At 36.5% G+C, this 14,812-nt stretch overlaps 3 protein-coding genes across 7 annotated transcripts; 2 read left to right on the top strand and 1 right to left on the bottom strand.

Moving 5' to 3' along the window:
* Nucleotides 1-5,055: 5,055 nt before the first annotated feature.
* Nucleotides 5,056-6,682, bottom strand: LOC139113312 (zinc finger matrin-type protein 2-like). The gene is made up of 5 exons (XM_070674373.1): nt 6,546-6,682; nt 5,967-6,187; nt 5,807-5,880; nt 5,558-5,703; nt 5,056-5,472 (listed from the first exon to the last, which is right to left on the bottom strand). The coding sequence occupies exons 1-5, from the start codon at nt 6,552-6,554 to the stop codon at nt 5,326-5,328; spliced, it is 597 nt and encodes a 198-aa protein (XP_070530474.1). The 5' UTR covers nt 6,555-6,682; the 3' UTR covers nt 5,056-5,325.
* An 85-nt stretch (nt 6,683-6,767) lies between these two features.
* Nucleotides 6,768-11,471, top strand: LOC139113305 (116 kDa U5 small nuclear ribonucleoprotein component-like). 4 transcript variants are annotated; one of them, XM_070674360.1, is made up of 9 exons: nt 6,768-6,935; nt 7,032-7,324; nt 7,569-7,870; nt 7,978-8,249; nt 8,331-9,022; nt 9,104-9,333; nt 9,528-10,246; nt 10,319-10,599; nt 10,760-11,471. In XM_070674360.1, exons 3-9 carry the CDS (start codon nt 7,625-7,627, stop codon nt 11,263-11,265), a joined length of 2,946 nt encoding a protein of 981 aa, XP_070530461.1. In that variant the 5' UTR covers nt 6,768-6,935; nt 7,032-7,324; nt 7,569-7,624; the 3' UTR covers nt 11,266-11,471. The 4 variants fall into 4 exon arrangements, with proteins under 4 accessions (XP_070530461.1, XP_070530460.1, XP_070530462.1 ...); XM_070674359.1 differs by having other exon boundaries at nt 7,013-7,324; XM_070674361.1 differs by lacking the exon at nt 7,032-7,324.
* Nucleotides 11,472-12,069: 598 nt separating this feature from the next.
* Nucleotides 12,070-13,565, top strand: LOC139113311 (coenzyme Q-binding protein COQ10 homolog B, mitochondrial). 2 transcript variants are annotated; one of them, XM_070674372.1, is made up of 3 exons: nt 12,070-12,473; nt 12,669-12,797; nt 13,056-13,565. In XM_070674372.1, the coding sequence occupies exons 1-3, from the start codon at nt 12,442-12,444 to the stop codon at nt 13,498-13,500; spliced, it is 606 nt and encodes a 201-aa protein (XP_070530473.1). In that variant the 5' UTR covers nt 12,070-12,441; the 3' UTR covers nt 13,501-13,565. The 2 variants fall into 2 exon arrangements, with proteins under 2 accessions (XP_070530473.1, XP_070530470.1); XM_070674369.1 differs by having other exon boundaries at nt 12,070-12,510.
* Nucleotides 13,566-14,812: the final 1,247 nt, after the last annotated feature.

Genomic DNA, 14,812 nt, shown 5'->3' with positions numbered 1-14,812 from the left:
GTGCCGAAATACGTAAAATCAGAATCGCGAGGGTCTAGTGCCGCGGAATGATGTCCCATCTGACTATGAGAGGAGGAGGAGCAGGCCCGGGAAGGGGAGGGCATCGTGCATCGGCGGAGATTGGTAAGTCGCATAATTTGTTCTTTTTTTCGTAGTTTGTAATTGGGTTTGTAATCTTGAAAAATAGAGCGCGCGTGGTTCCTTCTAGTGTATTAAACGACTGATTTGCCAAAGAGAAAGTTATGATATCTCGCTGTTTTGCTGAGCGACAGTAATAGCGAGTAATATGAGTTTTTTTTTTTTTTTTTTTTTTTTATTTCAGACCAGAGAAATCTTTTGAAATTTCTCTCTCTCTCCCCCCTTATGAAATACCTTCTTTCGTAGAGAAATAATGACGTTTTTGCGAAATTGCGACTTACCGGCTCGCGAGCTTCGCAGACACCAAAAACTTCTCTTCACAGAGCCACGCGTGGTTAATGTAGGGCAACGTACTCGCTGACAGACGTCCCGTCTGATCCAGCTGATAACAGTCACAAATCGTACCTGCAGCGTACGTGAGCACTCGGGCGGAGGTATATACCCTCCAGGACTCACTCGCGTAAACGCCGCGTCGATCTACCAACAAGGCCATGTTAGCGTGGTGGACGGTGGCTGCAGCAGAGCCAAGAAGGTCCCGATCCTGTTACACGACGAAAACCGGCACCGGCCTACCCGGACGTATTTTTCACTCTTGTACCCTCCTGCCCGGACTTGAGTTATAACCGTTTCACGGGGTACGATCTGCGGTGGCGCCGGCGGCCAAGCATGCGTTCTCTCTCCATCGCACATTTCGACGAAAGATGGAGCTAAAACATCCGCGCGCCACTACCATTTCCTCCGTCCTCTCAATCTCCTCGGTGTTCCATGGCACACGTATACGCTTCGTTGTGTGAAGCGTGACGCACCTCGCGTTAGCACGCGCACGTTAGCACGATATAACTGACGGGCAGGAGGGTATACATATACAAGCCGCAAAAAAAAAAAACTCGGGGTCCGTCGATGGAAATACCGCAAAAAGCTCCTTTAACGGACATCGTCTACGAACCCATAAAAAACGGAGATCCAGATCCAGCTTTACGTAACGTTACAAATATCTTTTTATCCTAACGAGATTTGTAGACTTGAACCTCTTTTTCCAAGATAACGAGATGATAATGAGATTTTGTAAAAATGCTTGGACAATTTTATTGGGAGTTAGTTAACTTTCAAATCGAAACTTTTTAAATTAGTCATTGATGTACCTAATTATATATGTTTATGTATTTTTTGGTAGTTAAATTATCGCTAAAAATTCCTTCTTACGATTTCTCGTCGCAAAAAGTAGCTAAACTTCTAACGACTAATTTATATTATTCAATAGATAAAAATACATAATTTTCTCGAATTAAAAAAATGTCAAATATATAAATTTAAAAATGAAAATGTTAACAAATGTTTGCGAAATATATCTATAATACACATAGTGTATTTTATATACGTTATTCCCAGGTTTTTTATACATAGATTACTACAGATAACAGAACGCGAGCTTCGCGCGCGTTATTAGATTCGGACGTTAATTAATTATATTAATTTGTTTCCTATAATTACAATCTAATAATGATCTACGGCCGATGGCCTTCTCGAACTCGAGGCATCTTTCCCCAAAACAGAAGATCGTCGTGTTTGACGCTCGAGTATGTTTTTTTTTTTTCGAACCTTTCCATATAATTATCGACAAGGAGATGCTCATTTGCAACAGATAGGGTATCATTTCACCGCCTTATACTCTGGGAAAACATCCGTGTAATTGCACACGTCTCTCCAATGTAATTACCTGACGTGAGATACGCGTTGAATACATTGAGTCAAATGTCTAAATTTACTTCTTCTTCTTCTGTTGCGGGCTGCACATTCACGACTGAATTATGTAAGATTTTAATTTCTTTTATTACATAAGCGTGTCACCCTGCTAATTGCATTTACTTTCATCTCTTCTTATCAGGATCAAAGGAAAATTGCGTTTTGTCTTGTGAAATTTAATGTTTCGAATTGGATAATCGGTTCGCATCAATGAGATGAACCTCGCTATACAGATTTCAGTTTTTTCGTCTATGATCTATGATCTATGATCTATGATCTACGATCGTCCTTATTTATTAAATCCCGTGGTTGTATCTCAAGTCGTACGAAAAAAATTCCATATACGAAAGTGATCCTGCTGCGCGTTCAATGATTAGCAAGCGATACGGGATCTAAATGGCTGGGCGTTTCAATTCTGGGCGGTAAAAAGCTCCTGCTTTTTATAGAACGGTTATAGAAACCGTGAATCTGATTATTAATGTGTGCCCTTAATTTTGGAGCGATTAGAGAACAGAGGTCTCGGTCGTGTCGTGAAACGAACACTTGCGTCGAATGTTTGTTTCACAGCCTGTTTCGATGGATCACGCACGAGTGATCGCGGACCGTTTCGAAAACAAGAATTGGAAATAAGAGTCGTGGGTAGGCTCCACTCCGTGTAACAGATAACAACGCCGTGCGTGTCCGATCCTTTTCACTTCCGTGGAAAAGAAAAGGGAAAGCGGCCGTTGTCTTGGAAGAAGAAAACTTTATTGCGCGCTTTATCAGAAGATACCGTGGACTTGAAATGTTCCAACGATACTAACGATGAAATCATATTTTGAAAATAGTGGAAAAACCTTTCTTGAAAAATTCACATTATTTTACTTTCAATATATAATTTTATCTTCAATTTCTTCTTTATCAAAGAGTTTGACTTCAATTAATTAATCGTTTGTATTACATCCTACAATAATTTAATTACATTAATTTCTAATTAATAATTATTTCAGTTATACACCGTTATTGAATCCCATAAATTTCTAATATTTTGCACTTTCTTACAAATTGTTTCTACAAATTATTGTTAAGATTAATCATTTGTGTAAGACTAGCAACAAAGAAAAAGGAAACCTTACCTGATGACTTGCCGGGATTGGATTCTTCGATCGGCTGCAGAGTTCGCGACATCGTTGCTTCTCTTGAGGTATCGCTCTTCAGATGAAACGATCGCCACGTAAAGGTGCTCACGAATCGTGTTCGAAACGCTCAAAAAACCGCTGTCGACGATCATCAATCCGTTGAATTCCGTGTCAGGTTCAATAGACTTGCCATGGTTGCCCGTCACATTTTTCTCAAACATGCATATAGTCGACACTCGGTAATACAATTCTAATCGGAACAAAGATCTTTTTTTGTGACGCGGTAAAGCGTGGAAAAGCGACGTGTCGTGAAGCGGTTATTCCTCTTTATTCCAACTTATTTACAAGATTTTTTTTTGTTTTTTTTTTTTTTTTTTTATATATGTATATATATCAGAAACGTCTCGTTGAGAAAGTTGCTAAGAATGTCTTTTTTGTATGTATAATTAACATAAATGCATTCACTAATTATTACAAAAAAAAAAAAAAAAAAAAAGGTATAAAAATAATTTCAAAATTTCACGCAGAAACTGCTTTAGGAAGTTTATCGAGGCTTGCAAAAGAAAACAATTAATATATAGTTTCTTTATTTGAAAGTTTCGCTTTCTTCCTCTTCTTCATATAGCTGAATACCAATATTTGGATCTCTTTTTTTAAACTTTTTACGAAAGAGTAAGACGTCTTGGAGGTTGAGATTTGCTTCGATCAATCTGTTCTTTTATTTACTGATAGAGCCTTAATTCTTCGGAAATATTTTCCTCAAAGAAAATCAACGTGAATGCACTTTCAATGAAACGAAATTGTTGCGGCGATTCCGGTCTTTTTTTCTTTCTTTCTTTCTTTCTCTAAAGAATTAATTCGACCCAAGGTTTACTTTGTTTCTTCAAAAATGTGTCCTCGTCGAGCAATTTAAAACCTACATGGCTTCTTTTAAGTATATTTCCCTTTTTGAAAAGCAGCACATTTGTTTTGCGCGTCTAAAAATATTTTCACTGATATTTCTCTCCTGAAAAAACGTGTCCATTGATCTCAGTTCGATTTGTCAAGTAGATATTTCATTATCGAGTGGCGTGAGGAAATAAAACAGGCGGATGGAACGCGTCGCGTCGCGTCGCGTCGTGTCACGTCACTAAACGCGCAAGTTGACAATCACTGGAAGTGGAAGAAGAGACTAACGATAAGACACGCGCGACGTGCGGCTCCCGCAGACTTTCGAACGGGCTGTGACGGGCGAGACGGGTGTGCTGCGAGAAAAGTACGTCGCGCCTGCACGTCAATCGAGACACGGACTGCGCCACCGCGCCGCTTCAATCCCGGAATCTGGCTGGCTACCTAGCCCCCAACGTGAGCCTCCGCCGTAGATCCTGACCCTCCGCCAAGTGGGAGATGAATAGCTATGAAGGAAGATCTTCTCCCTCCCTTTTTCCTCGCGAGATCTCTCAAGAAAGGATCCACCGATACATTGAAAAGAGAAAATTCGCTATTTTTCTTCTGTGTAAGGCTAAGGCCCATTCTACGATAAGACATAAATCAGTAGTCAGAAGTCATAACCGGGTTATAAGTCTGTTCTGAGGCAATCATAAGGTTTATACTTGCCTTAGATTTGCCCAATTATGATTAGATTTTTATATAGAGTGCTCTTTAAGACCCTGATAAAAATACACTTGGTTTTTTTCATTCAACAATTATTAAAAAGAAAAAATTATGCATTAAAAATGTTTTATAGCATTAATATATAATTAAATAGAATAATAAAGAACGCATGAATGTTAAGATTTAGGTATACAATTCGCGAGTTTTATTTTTACATGCACAATACACCCAAACACGCATTTTCTTGCAACATTACCTATTTATAAAATTTTTAACTCTCACAATGAAGGAGGTCGTCAGAAATGTGATGTACAATTGTTCCACACACAAAGACAATTTAAAATTATTTATTCTCTATAAATTCGTACCAAATAATCTTAATTAATTTTAATTAATCTTAGTTAAATCACCGTTAAAGCTCATGTGATTGATTACTTACGTTGGTCGAATTTGTAATTGATAGTTTCTTTTTTTTTTTTTTTTTTTTTTTTTTTTTTTTAAACACAAACCTCTTAGAACAAAAATAAAAAATACATTGCATTTTTAAATTATCCCCCCCCCCTCTTGTCTCTTTAAATTTCAATTATAATTATATAATTGAGATCAAAATTGTTGGTTACTTATCCTATTTGCCTTCAATTTTTATATCAGCTGCAATCTTCTTCTTCAAAGAAACAATGTTTTTCTTTATCAAAGCAGTGTAAATTGTTAATAAGCGCACGGTAGACGTAGTTTATCCTTTTTTTTTCGAACCAAAGCCTGAAAATCCCATGATCGCAGCTATTTCATCGGAAGGTCCTGCGTCATCCTCGGGCAATTCCTCGTGCTTTCTTTTCTTATCCTTTCGCTTCTCTTTCCTGTATTCTTTGATTTTTTCTTCCTACAAATAATAAAAATAATTGTTATTAACAAATTACCCAACAGACGAAAAAAATAGCTCAACGATTATAGAGAGAAAAATTAACCTCTTCTTTCAGCTCTTTTACTCGTTGTTCCAAGTCATAATCTTTTTTTTTTTCTTCGAGCTTTTTTTTGTTTTGTGCAAATCTTGCTTTAACCTGGTCCAACGTAGATCGCTCTATCTTCATAGACATCCCCAGATTACGCTGATCTAAATATAATAAAAAAAAATAAGCTACATTAGTGAAAAAATAAAATAACAAAATTAAATTACTTTAATTATATTATATAATTTTACAAGCTTAGAAATTTACGTTTTGTCCCATTGATATGATCCAAGAAATTGATAGAGTCTTTGACAACGCAATCGCACACATTGCAGTAGTACCTGTAAATAAAAATTTTATATGATAAACCATAAAATTGTACATTTTCTTTTCTCAAAAAAAAAAAAAATTAAAATTAAACCTTTACCCTCCGGTTTGTGACGATGGGGTATTTTTATTTATAACAACACTCTTGCCCAATTTAGATTCAAGATCAACTTTGTAATCTCTTTGTTTCAGTAATTCTCTTTTGACTGCTGGCTGCTTAGGAATTCCCAATTCTTCCTCTGCAATTTCATCTTGGAGTCTTTGCAGCGCAATCCTCTCGTATTCCTCCCGATTCCATTTTCTTCGATGATCATCAGGTCGCTATAAGAAAGAATATGATCGATATAATTTCCGTCACGTTTATAATGTTTAACTGAATAACTTAAGAAATTACAGTTCTTTCCCATTTACATCAAAGCTCTGATAATTTTCACTTGTGACATATTCAACGTATAATAAAAACAAGATAGAATTACGTCACAAGTGAGAATTATCTGATCTTTGACGTAAATAAAAAGCAGCAAATGTTAAATCGCAACAAATCATAAAAGTTAAAATATATATAATAGTCCAAAGAACCGAGACGTAGTAGATAGCTATTGTACGATTCAAATTTAATATTATCTGCCATTATGTGTGTGTAGGTGTATGCACGTAATATAAAATTATAACTAATCACCATCGACATATTTGCATTATTTTTCTCGTCTTACAACGATCAAGTACTTGATACTTATGTAAGGTTAACAAAATACACCTCTCACATCGGTGGATTAAACCATAGATACTGAAAAATATAAAGATTAGGTCCACGGAGTAGTATAAGGAGACCTAACGCCGTAATACGAAGATGGGACGACTTTTGTTCGAACTAAAGCGAAATTTTGTCAAAAGAAACACTAACGTCTCTAAATAAAAAATCTCAAACTACATATTGTCCGCATACATCACGCATTTGTAAATTTGGGGGTAATTGTTGCCGGTGAAACACGTATAATTAAATATATTAATTATCTTACATATTTTCATAAAAGATAATAAAGAAATATAGTGTACAATTATATCGGAGGTAAATGAACAAATGTATAAACCATGCACATATGCGCGTACATAAAATAGAGCCGTATTCGAGTTAGGTTTTGTCAGTCTCTGTAAAATTTAATAGAAAGATATGTGGGTGGTGCGGACCTCTCCCGTACCCCGTCGGATAACGGGACGTGTATCTCTTACGACCGGCCGTCGTCGCAAACAATTTTCTCCATCAGTTCCTTTGCCTAGCAACAACAACCCGGCTTGGCAACTACAATTTTTTAGAAGCCTTGCATTAACCTCTGCTGAAACGGCATTGCATCGATTCCTGGGGTGATGCCTGGACAAAGGACTGATGAGAGAAAAGACTAAAAAGGGACAAAGAAGCCAACTGGGAAAAACCTTCCGACTGGCGACGCACCATCGCCAGTTAGTCGATTACCGGTATTCACTCCTCGTGCACGCGACTTATTTCTGGTTCTTGTGTAGAGTCTCGCTCGTAATTATTTTTTTTTTTTTTTATTTGTAAATTTATTTATTCTTTTAATTATATGGTATTATCGAACCTCGTTTACTACTTCTTACCTTTGCGGTTTCTAAGCCCGCGAATCTAAGAATACCTAAAGATCTATTAAATTGATACAACAAAGGAGTAAATTTAATAAATTTTCAGCCAGACATTACACAAGACGCTGTTACTCTATCGGCGGAAATTAAATTTGCACCAAAATGGACGCGGATTTGTACGATGAGTTCGGGAATTACATTGGGCCTGATTTGGCATCGGAAAGCGAGGATGAAAATGAATACGGGAATATTGGCGACGATGCCGAGGACAGAGAACGATCCGACGAGGAGATGGAAGAAGAGAAAGATGAATCTCGCGAGCAAGTGGACCAGGGATCTTCTATGGCAGTTGTATTGCATGAAGATAAACGATACTATCCTAGTGCATTAGAGGTGTATGGACCCGAGGTATATTAAAGCTATTGATTAATTTGTTTAAATTAAAACTGAAATGTTAATATTAATATTTTCTTATGAGACACAACAGTTTTATCTCATTCTTCTGTGCATTTTAGGTTGAAACGCTTGTGCAAGAAGAAGATGCCCAGCCGTTAGATAAACCACTAGTTGCACCCACTAGAAAAACAAAGTTTCAAATCAAACAGCAGCAGCTACCTGAAACCACATACAGTATTGAATTTTTGGCAGATATGATGGATGCGCCGCATCTTATTAGAAATGTAGTGTTGTTGGGACATCTTCATCATGGCAAAACTACTTTGGTCGACTGTTTGGTGCAGCAAACACATCCTCACATACACAGCATAACTGATGAGAAGCCATTGAGGTATTAAATGTAATTCTTATCTGTTAAACTAATTATAAAAGTAAAGTACAATGTTTTTTTTTTTTTTTTACGTGTTGTTAGATATACAGATACATTATTTACCGAACAACAAAGAGGCGTCTCCACAAAAGCTACTCCTGTTACTCTTTTACTACAAGATGTTAAATCTAAATCGTATCTCGTAAATATATTTGACACTCCGGGTCACGTAAATTTTTCTGACGAAGCAACAGCCGCGATTAGACTGTCGGATGGCGCGATATTGATCGTCGATGCGGCGGAAGGCGTGATGCTGAACACCGAGCGTTTGCTGAAGCACGCAATTCAAGAAAAGCTTGCCTTGACAGTTTGCATAAATAAAATAGATCGTTTGGTATTGGAGTTGAAACTACCACCCTTGGACGCTTACTACAAACTGCGACATATTATCGAAGAGATTAACGGATTAATATCGTTGTACTCCTCGGACACCGAGAATCCTGGTTTCGTTTCGCCTGCTGTAGGAAATGTTTGTTTCGCAAGTTCTGAATACAACGTGTGCTTTACTTTGAAGTCGTTCGCTGCGCTCTACGCCAAAAACTATCCCGGACTTAATGCCAACGAGTTCGCTAAGCGACTCTGGGGTGATATTTATTTCAATCCTAAAACTAGGAAGTTCACTAAAAAGCCACCACATAATACCGCACAACGAAGCTTTATCGAATTTATCTTGGAACCTCTGTATAAGATATTTGCACAAGTTGTTGGTGATGTAGACACAACATTACCTGATGGTAAATCTTTTTTTTCTTTTCTATAACTTAATCATTTTTAGTATTATATATATATGTACATAATTTTTTTTTAATGCACAGTTTTGGATGAACTCGGTATACGATTGACATCAGAGGAGATGAAAATGAATATACGACCATTGCTGAGACTTGTCTGCACGAGATTTTTAGGAGATATGTGCGGATTAGCAGACATGTGTGTCACTCACGTACCGAGCCCGCAAGCTCACGCATCTACTAAAGTACAGCACGTTTATACCGGCCCGATGGACACGCCTCTTGCGCAAGACATGGTTAATTGTGATCCTGACGTAAGTATTTTAATTTCTTTACATATTTAATTAATATAATCACATTAATAGCGTAAATAGAAAAAATAGCGTGATAAATATTAAAAAAAAAAAAAAAATAATAATTATAAAATAGGCTTAAAAATATTTTCTAATATTACACTTTTTATATATATTAAGTAAGTTTGTGATTTGCTTTTTTTTTTCTTTTTTAGGGAAGACTGATGATCCATAGTACAAAGATGTATCCAACTGAAGATTGTACCTTATTTGTAGTTCTTGGTAGAGTAATGTCTGGTACGTTGGAAGCAGGACAACGCGTTCGCGTACTAGGTGAAGCATATTCACGCACAGACGAGGAGGATTCACGTGTTCTCACAGTAGGCAGATTGTGGATTAGCGAGGCACGTTACTCGATTGAGTTGAGTCGCGTGCCCGCGGGCAACTGGGTTCTCATAGAAGGTATCGATCGACCAATCGTAAAAACTAGCACTATCACGGATCTTAACAACTCGGAAGAATTGCACATTTTTCGGCCACTTAAGTTTAACACGCAGAGCGTTATCAAAATCGCCGTTGAACCGGTCAACCCGTCCGAATTACCGAAGATGTTGGATGGTTTGCGAAAGGTGAACAAGAGTTATCCACTGCTGGGTACACGGGTGGAAGAAAGTGGTGAGCATGTCGTATTGGGAACCGGCGAACTTTACCTCGATTGTGCAATGCATGATCTACGTCGCATGTATTCCGAGATCGATATAAAGGTAGCTGATCCAGTAGTCGCCTTTGCGGAGACTGTCGTGGAGACCAGTTCTCTCAAATGTTTCGCCGAAACGCCAAATAAGCGGAATAAGTTAACAATGATAGCGGAGCCACTTGAGAGAGGTCTCGCCGAAGACATAGAAGCCGAACATGTTCGCATTACTTGGAACAAGTAAGTACCTACATGAAAAATCAGTAAGCTCTAACATATTTTATTATTTATTTCCATTTCGTTATTTTATAGAAAGAGACTCGGAGAGTTTTTCCAAACGAAATATGATTGGGATTTATTAGCAGCGCGGAGCATATGGGCATTTGGCCCTGATTCTACAGGACCCAACATTTTAGTCGATGACACTTTGCCTTCTGAAGTAGACAAAACATTGTTAAACAGCGCGCGCGATGCAATTATTCAAGGCTTTCAATGGGGAACTCGCGAAGGTCCGTTGTGTGAAGAACCGATCCGAAATGTCAAGTTCAAAATTCTTGATGCAGTCATTGCACAGGAACCACTGCATAGAGGAGGTAATCTAATTAATATATAATTTATTCCACAACTTTAATTTGTAATTTATAAGATTATAGCAAAAATATATCAAAGTGAATTAATATGAATTAATAATAATTTACAGAGAGTAGTAATTTTCAAATGTTGCACCACGCGTGTTTGATTTTATTCCCTCAGGTGGTCAAATCATTCCTACTGCTCGACGTGTCGCGTACTCTGCTTTTCTTATGGCGACACCGCGACTGATGGAACCTTATCTATTCGTCGAAGTTCAAGCACCCGCGGATTGCGTGTCCGCTGTCTACACAGTCTTGGCGAAACGACGAGGTCACGTAACGCAAGACGCTCCGGTTCCGGGCAGTCCATTGTACACAATCAAGGCCTTCATACCAGCGATCGACAGTTTCGGCTTCGAAACAGATCTACGGACGCACACTCAGGGCCAAGCGTTCTGTCTTTCTGTGTTTCACCATTGGCAGATTGTACCTGGGGATCCTCTGGACAAGAGCATCACCATCAGACCATTAGAACCGCAGCCTGCCACCCATCTAGCTAGAGAGTTTATGTTGAAAACTCGAAGACGCAAAGGGCTGTCTGAAGACGTGTCCATTAACAAATTCTTTGACGATCCTATGCTGCTCGAGTTGGCCCGACAGGATGTGCTACTAAACTATCCCCTGTAATTTAATATAATATATAATATAATTACATGTAATATATGTATATAGTATGTATGTAATATAAGTAATATATATTAGATGTAAAGCAACGTGTATATATGATCAAGTAATAACATTTTTTACAAAGCCAAACTTGCACGGTAAAATGTTTATTCCACATTTTCTCTCATTCAAATGTAATATTCTTTTAATAAAACTAAAAGAAATCACGATTGATATCATTTTTTATTTTACTTTGTCAAATTATTGTCAAATGACAAGTAAGATCATTAGACATTAGTTTTTTTTTTTAAGAAAATAAGGTAACTTTCATTGTCGTGATCAGAGAACAAAAGTGAAAACCTAATCTAGTTCTTTTAGAAATCAACGTTCGACTTTTATCCTCAAAGTAAACCTCTGTGGGGGAAAGAAAATATATATTGTTTTAACATGTAATAAAATAATTATATCGAATGTAATTTTATTACGATGTGCATAAAAATATATGCTTTATATCATAACCAATTAACAGACCAATATTTGTGACATAAATCTTTTTTTTTTGCAAAATCTTACATTATTTTCGTAATTATTTTTCTAAAATTTATCTTTAAAATTAAGTGATTAATAATATTCTCGTTGAAACAAAATTCTGATATATCATAATGTTATCATCTGTGTCTTATTGGAATTATACTTTTTACGAAATTATAACAATATGAATATGCGCTTGATAACCGATACAGTTATTACCTAGAGGCACGAAGGCAACAACTTATAGACTAAACAACGTAGACTAAAACTAAGTTGTCATCGAGAATACGAATCAAATCAGAGTCGGGCAACTAGCTAATAAATATACTAATTATAACGGAATTAATCACGTTACTGGTTAATTCCGTTTTCAGTATGGCTTACGTAGTGAGTGATTTGGCTTGGAAAATTTAAAAAGATTGGGTGAATGTCACTTGGTGCCACTACTCAGTTGTGTTCAGTCTGACCTGAGATTCGATTAGTTGTAAATGTTCATCGCCGCTTACCCTATAAAGTATTTTGTAGTATATTATTTGTATACATTAAAAATAGCTACGGGAATTGCGATTACGTTTACTGGGTGAGGTCATCAATGATTAAAGTTATACGCAGTTATACGCTGGATGATGTGGGGTCGAGCTTGATGTTACGAGACTGGCATGTCAGATGTCAAAATTGAATGCACGTTGCCAGATATCGTAAGAACATTTATTATTTTATATTCAGCATGCACAGGTAATTGCAACTTGTGCAAATTTTACATCGACTATGCGATGCAATTTTAGGTTATGAAAAATAATATGAATAACTCAAGTTTCACAGTAAATAGTTGAAATTACATTTTACATAAGTTTTATTATTTTACATTGTTATAGCATGTGAAAATATTTTAGGTACACTCTTATCTCGCCACAACTGCTATTACCGTGGAAGTGTGACTTTTTCAAGCTGAATTTGTGGCGATTGTATGGAACGTGGACAAGTCACAAGATGAAGGAATATGAAGGTCGCAAATTAGTTGGGTAATAAAATTAGATAAACATAGAAAACACTTTACAACAATCTTTTTTTTTTTTTTTTTTTTTTTTTACTTAAATTGATTATTATTATTATCATTGTATGGCACTGTGAATAACTTATAAACAGCATCTTGCATTTATTACATATTTGACTTGAACTTGGATATACTATTTGTGTTATTGATTCATGTGTATTTTTAACTATATATGTTGCAAATGTATAGAGTGCTTTTTGAAGTAAACAAATTTTTTGTTTTTTAGCTTCTCAATGGAGAAAATGTATCGTGTAGTAGCTGATGTAGAAAACTATAAAAGATTTATACCTTTTTGTAAGAAATCTGAGGTTACACTGAAAACCGAAGACTTCCAAAAGGCAAATTTAGTGATTGGTTTTCCACCTATACAAGAAAGTTATACATCAAAAATAACTACAGCATATCCAAGAATAGTTAAAGCTGAATGTAGAGATGGCAAATTGTTTGATCATTTGGATACTCTGTGGCTGTTTAGACCTGGATTGAAAAACAATTCTGAAACATGTATTATTGATTTCTCTTTGTCTTTTGAATTCAAGTCTGCCATTTATTCTCAATTGTCAAATTTATTTTTTAATGAGGTTGTAAGGCAAATGGAAAATGCTTTTATTCAAGAGGCCACAAGAAGATATGGTAAACCATGTTTAAAAACTGTAAAGTTAGAAAGATGACAAAAGATATATATATAGAGAAAGAGAGAGAAAAATTATATAGAAATATATGGAAATTACATTTATTCTGTTTATTATTAATTTTATTATTATTAGGTTTAAAAATAAATATAAAGTTTGATGAAATTATACATATTATACATATAACAGAGGCTCGTATAACAAAACAAAAATTAAATGGTTTAATTGAATATTTAATAACATATATATATATATATATATATATATATATATATATATATATATATATATATATATATTTTATCTGTAACTTTTATCTGTAACTTACATTTTTTCCTGAGTGTCTACCTAAATGAAATACGAAAAACAAGTTGAAACGAGTGCAGATTGCGTTGATTCGACTGCACTGCATGCTACCTCCAGACCTAGGGCAGCCAGTGTAATGAATTCTTACACTCATTTCAGCTGCACTGAAAAAACAAACTGTATGGGTGCATTCGTTTATGCAACAGTCAGAGCACTTATTGCACTAGTTTAGAATTTATTTCTTTTTTTTTCTTAATGTAGAAGAACCAAGATAACCTCTGAACTAGTGCAGTAGCTGCGCTGACTTGCGTAAACGAGAATGCACCCTATAAGTTACACCAATTCTGCAATAGAAAACGCTTTAGTATATGTACACTTCTTGCACTAGTTCAAGTAGTGCAGGAATAAAAAACAAACCTAATTTTAATCACCGATAACTAATGTGTTTCTAATCCCTTGACTGTTTTAAACTACGGAAATTATTCTATCGCGCTAGAACTGCAGCTTTATTGACAAGTTAGTTGGTATATACGCATCTAATTTCAATATATTTAGTTTTTGCTATCATCGGTTTAGTAAAGGCTCGAGTTATATATAGCGTAAAGTTCTGGACGTTGTTTTGCGCATTGGAATTCTGCGTGCGCGATATTGGGCGCGCGTGAAACTTTCTTACGTTCGGATTCTTGGGCGCGTGAGACACTGCTGTAATACGGACCGGCCCAATCTTCCAAAAAGTAGACTTTTATTCGCGCGCTCAAGGCCAAGAGTGCCACAGGCCGGATTTGCGCGTGTCGAGTTCGTGCGACCGAGTTCTCTTCGTGCGTACGTATACGTATTGTGTACACGCGTCATCACGCTTCTTTTCACGAAGAGCTTGTCGTAAAAGCGAGACCATGCGCGGTCGAGTCGATGCACCGTCGGAATAGCAATGAGCTGCGCAACGGGCGATAGGTGTGGCGCGTGAAAAAGGAAAGGAAAGCGCGTCCCCGAGTGTAGCGAGTGATCGGAGCGAAAGAGAGTGAGAACGAAATCAAAAGAGAAAAAA

Source organism: Cardiocondyla obscurior, linkage group LG02 (assembly GCF_019399895.1).
Source record: "Cardiocondyla obscurior isolate alpha-2009 linkage group LG02, Cobs3.1, whole genome shotgun sequence".
In the NCBI taxonomy this organism is placed as follows: domain Eukaryota; kingdom Metazoa; phylum Arthropoda; class Insecta; order Hymenoptera; family Formicidae; genus Cardiocondyla; species Cardiocondyla obscurior.
Note: the sequence above shows the minus strand (reverse complement) of the source record. Positions and strands in the feature narration are given on the sequence as shown.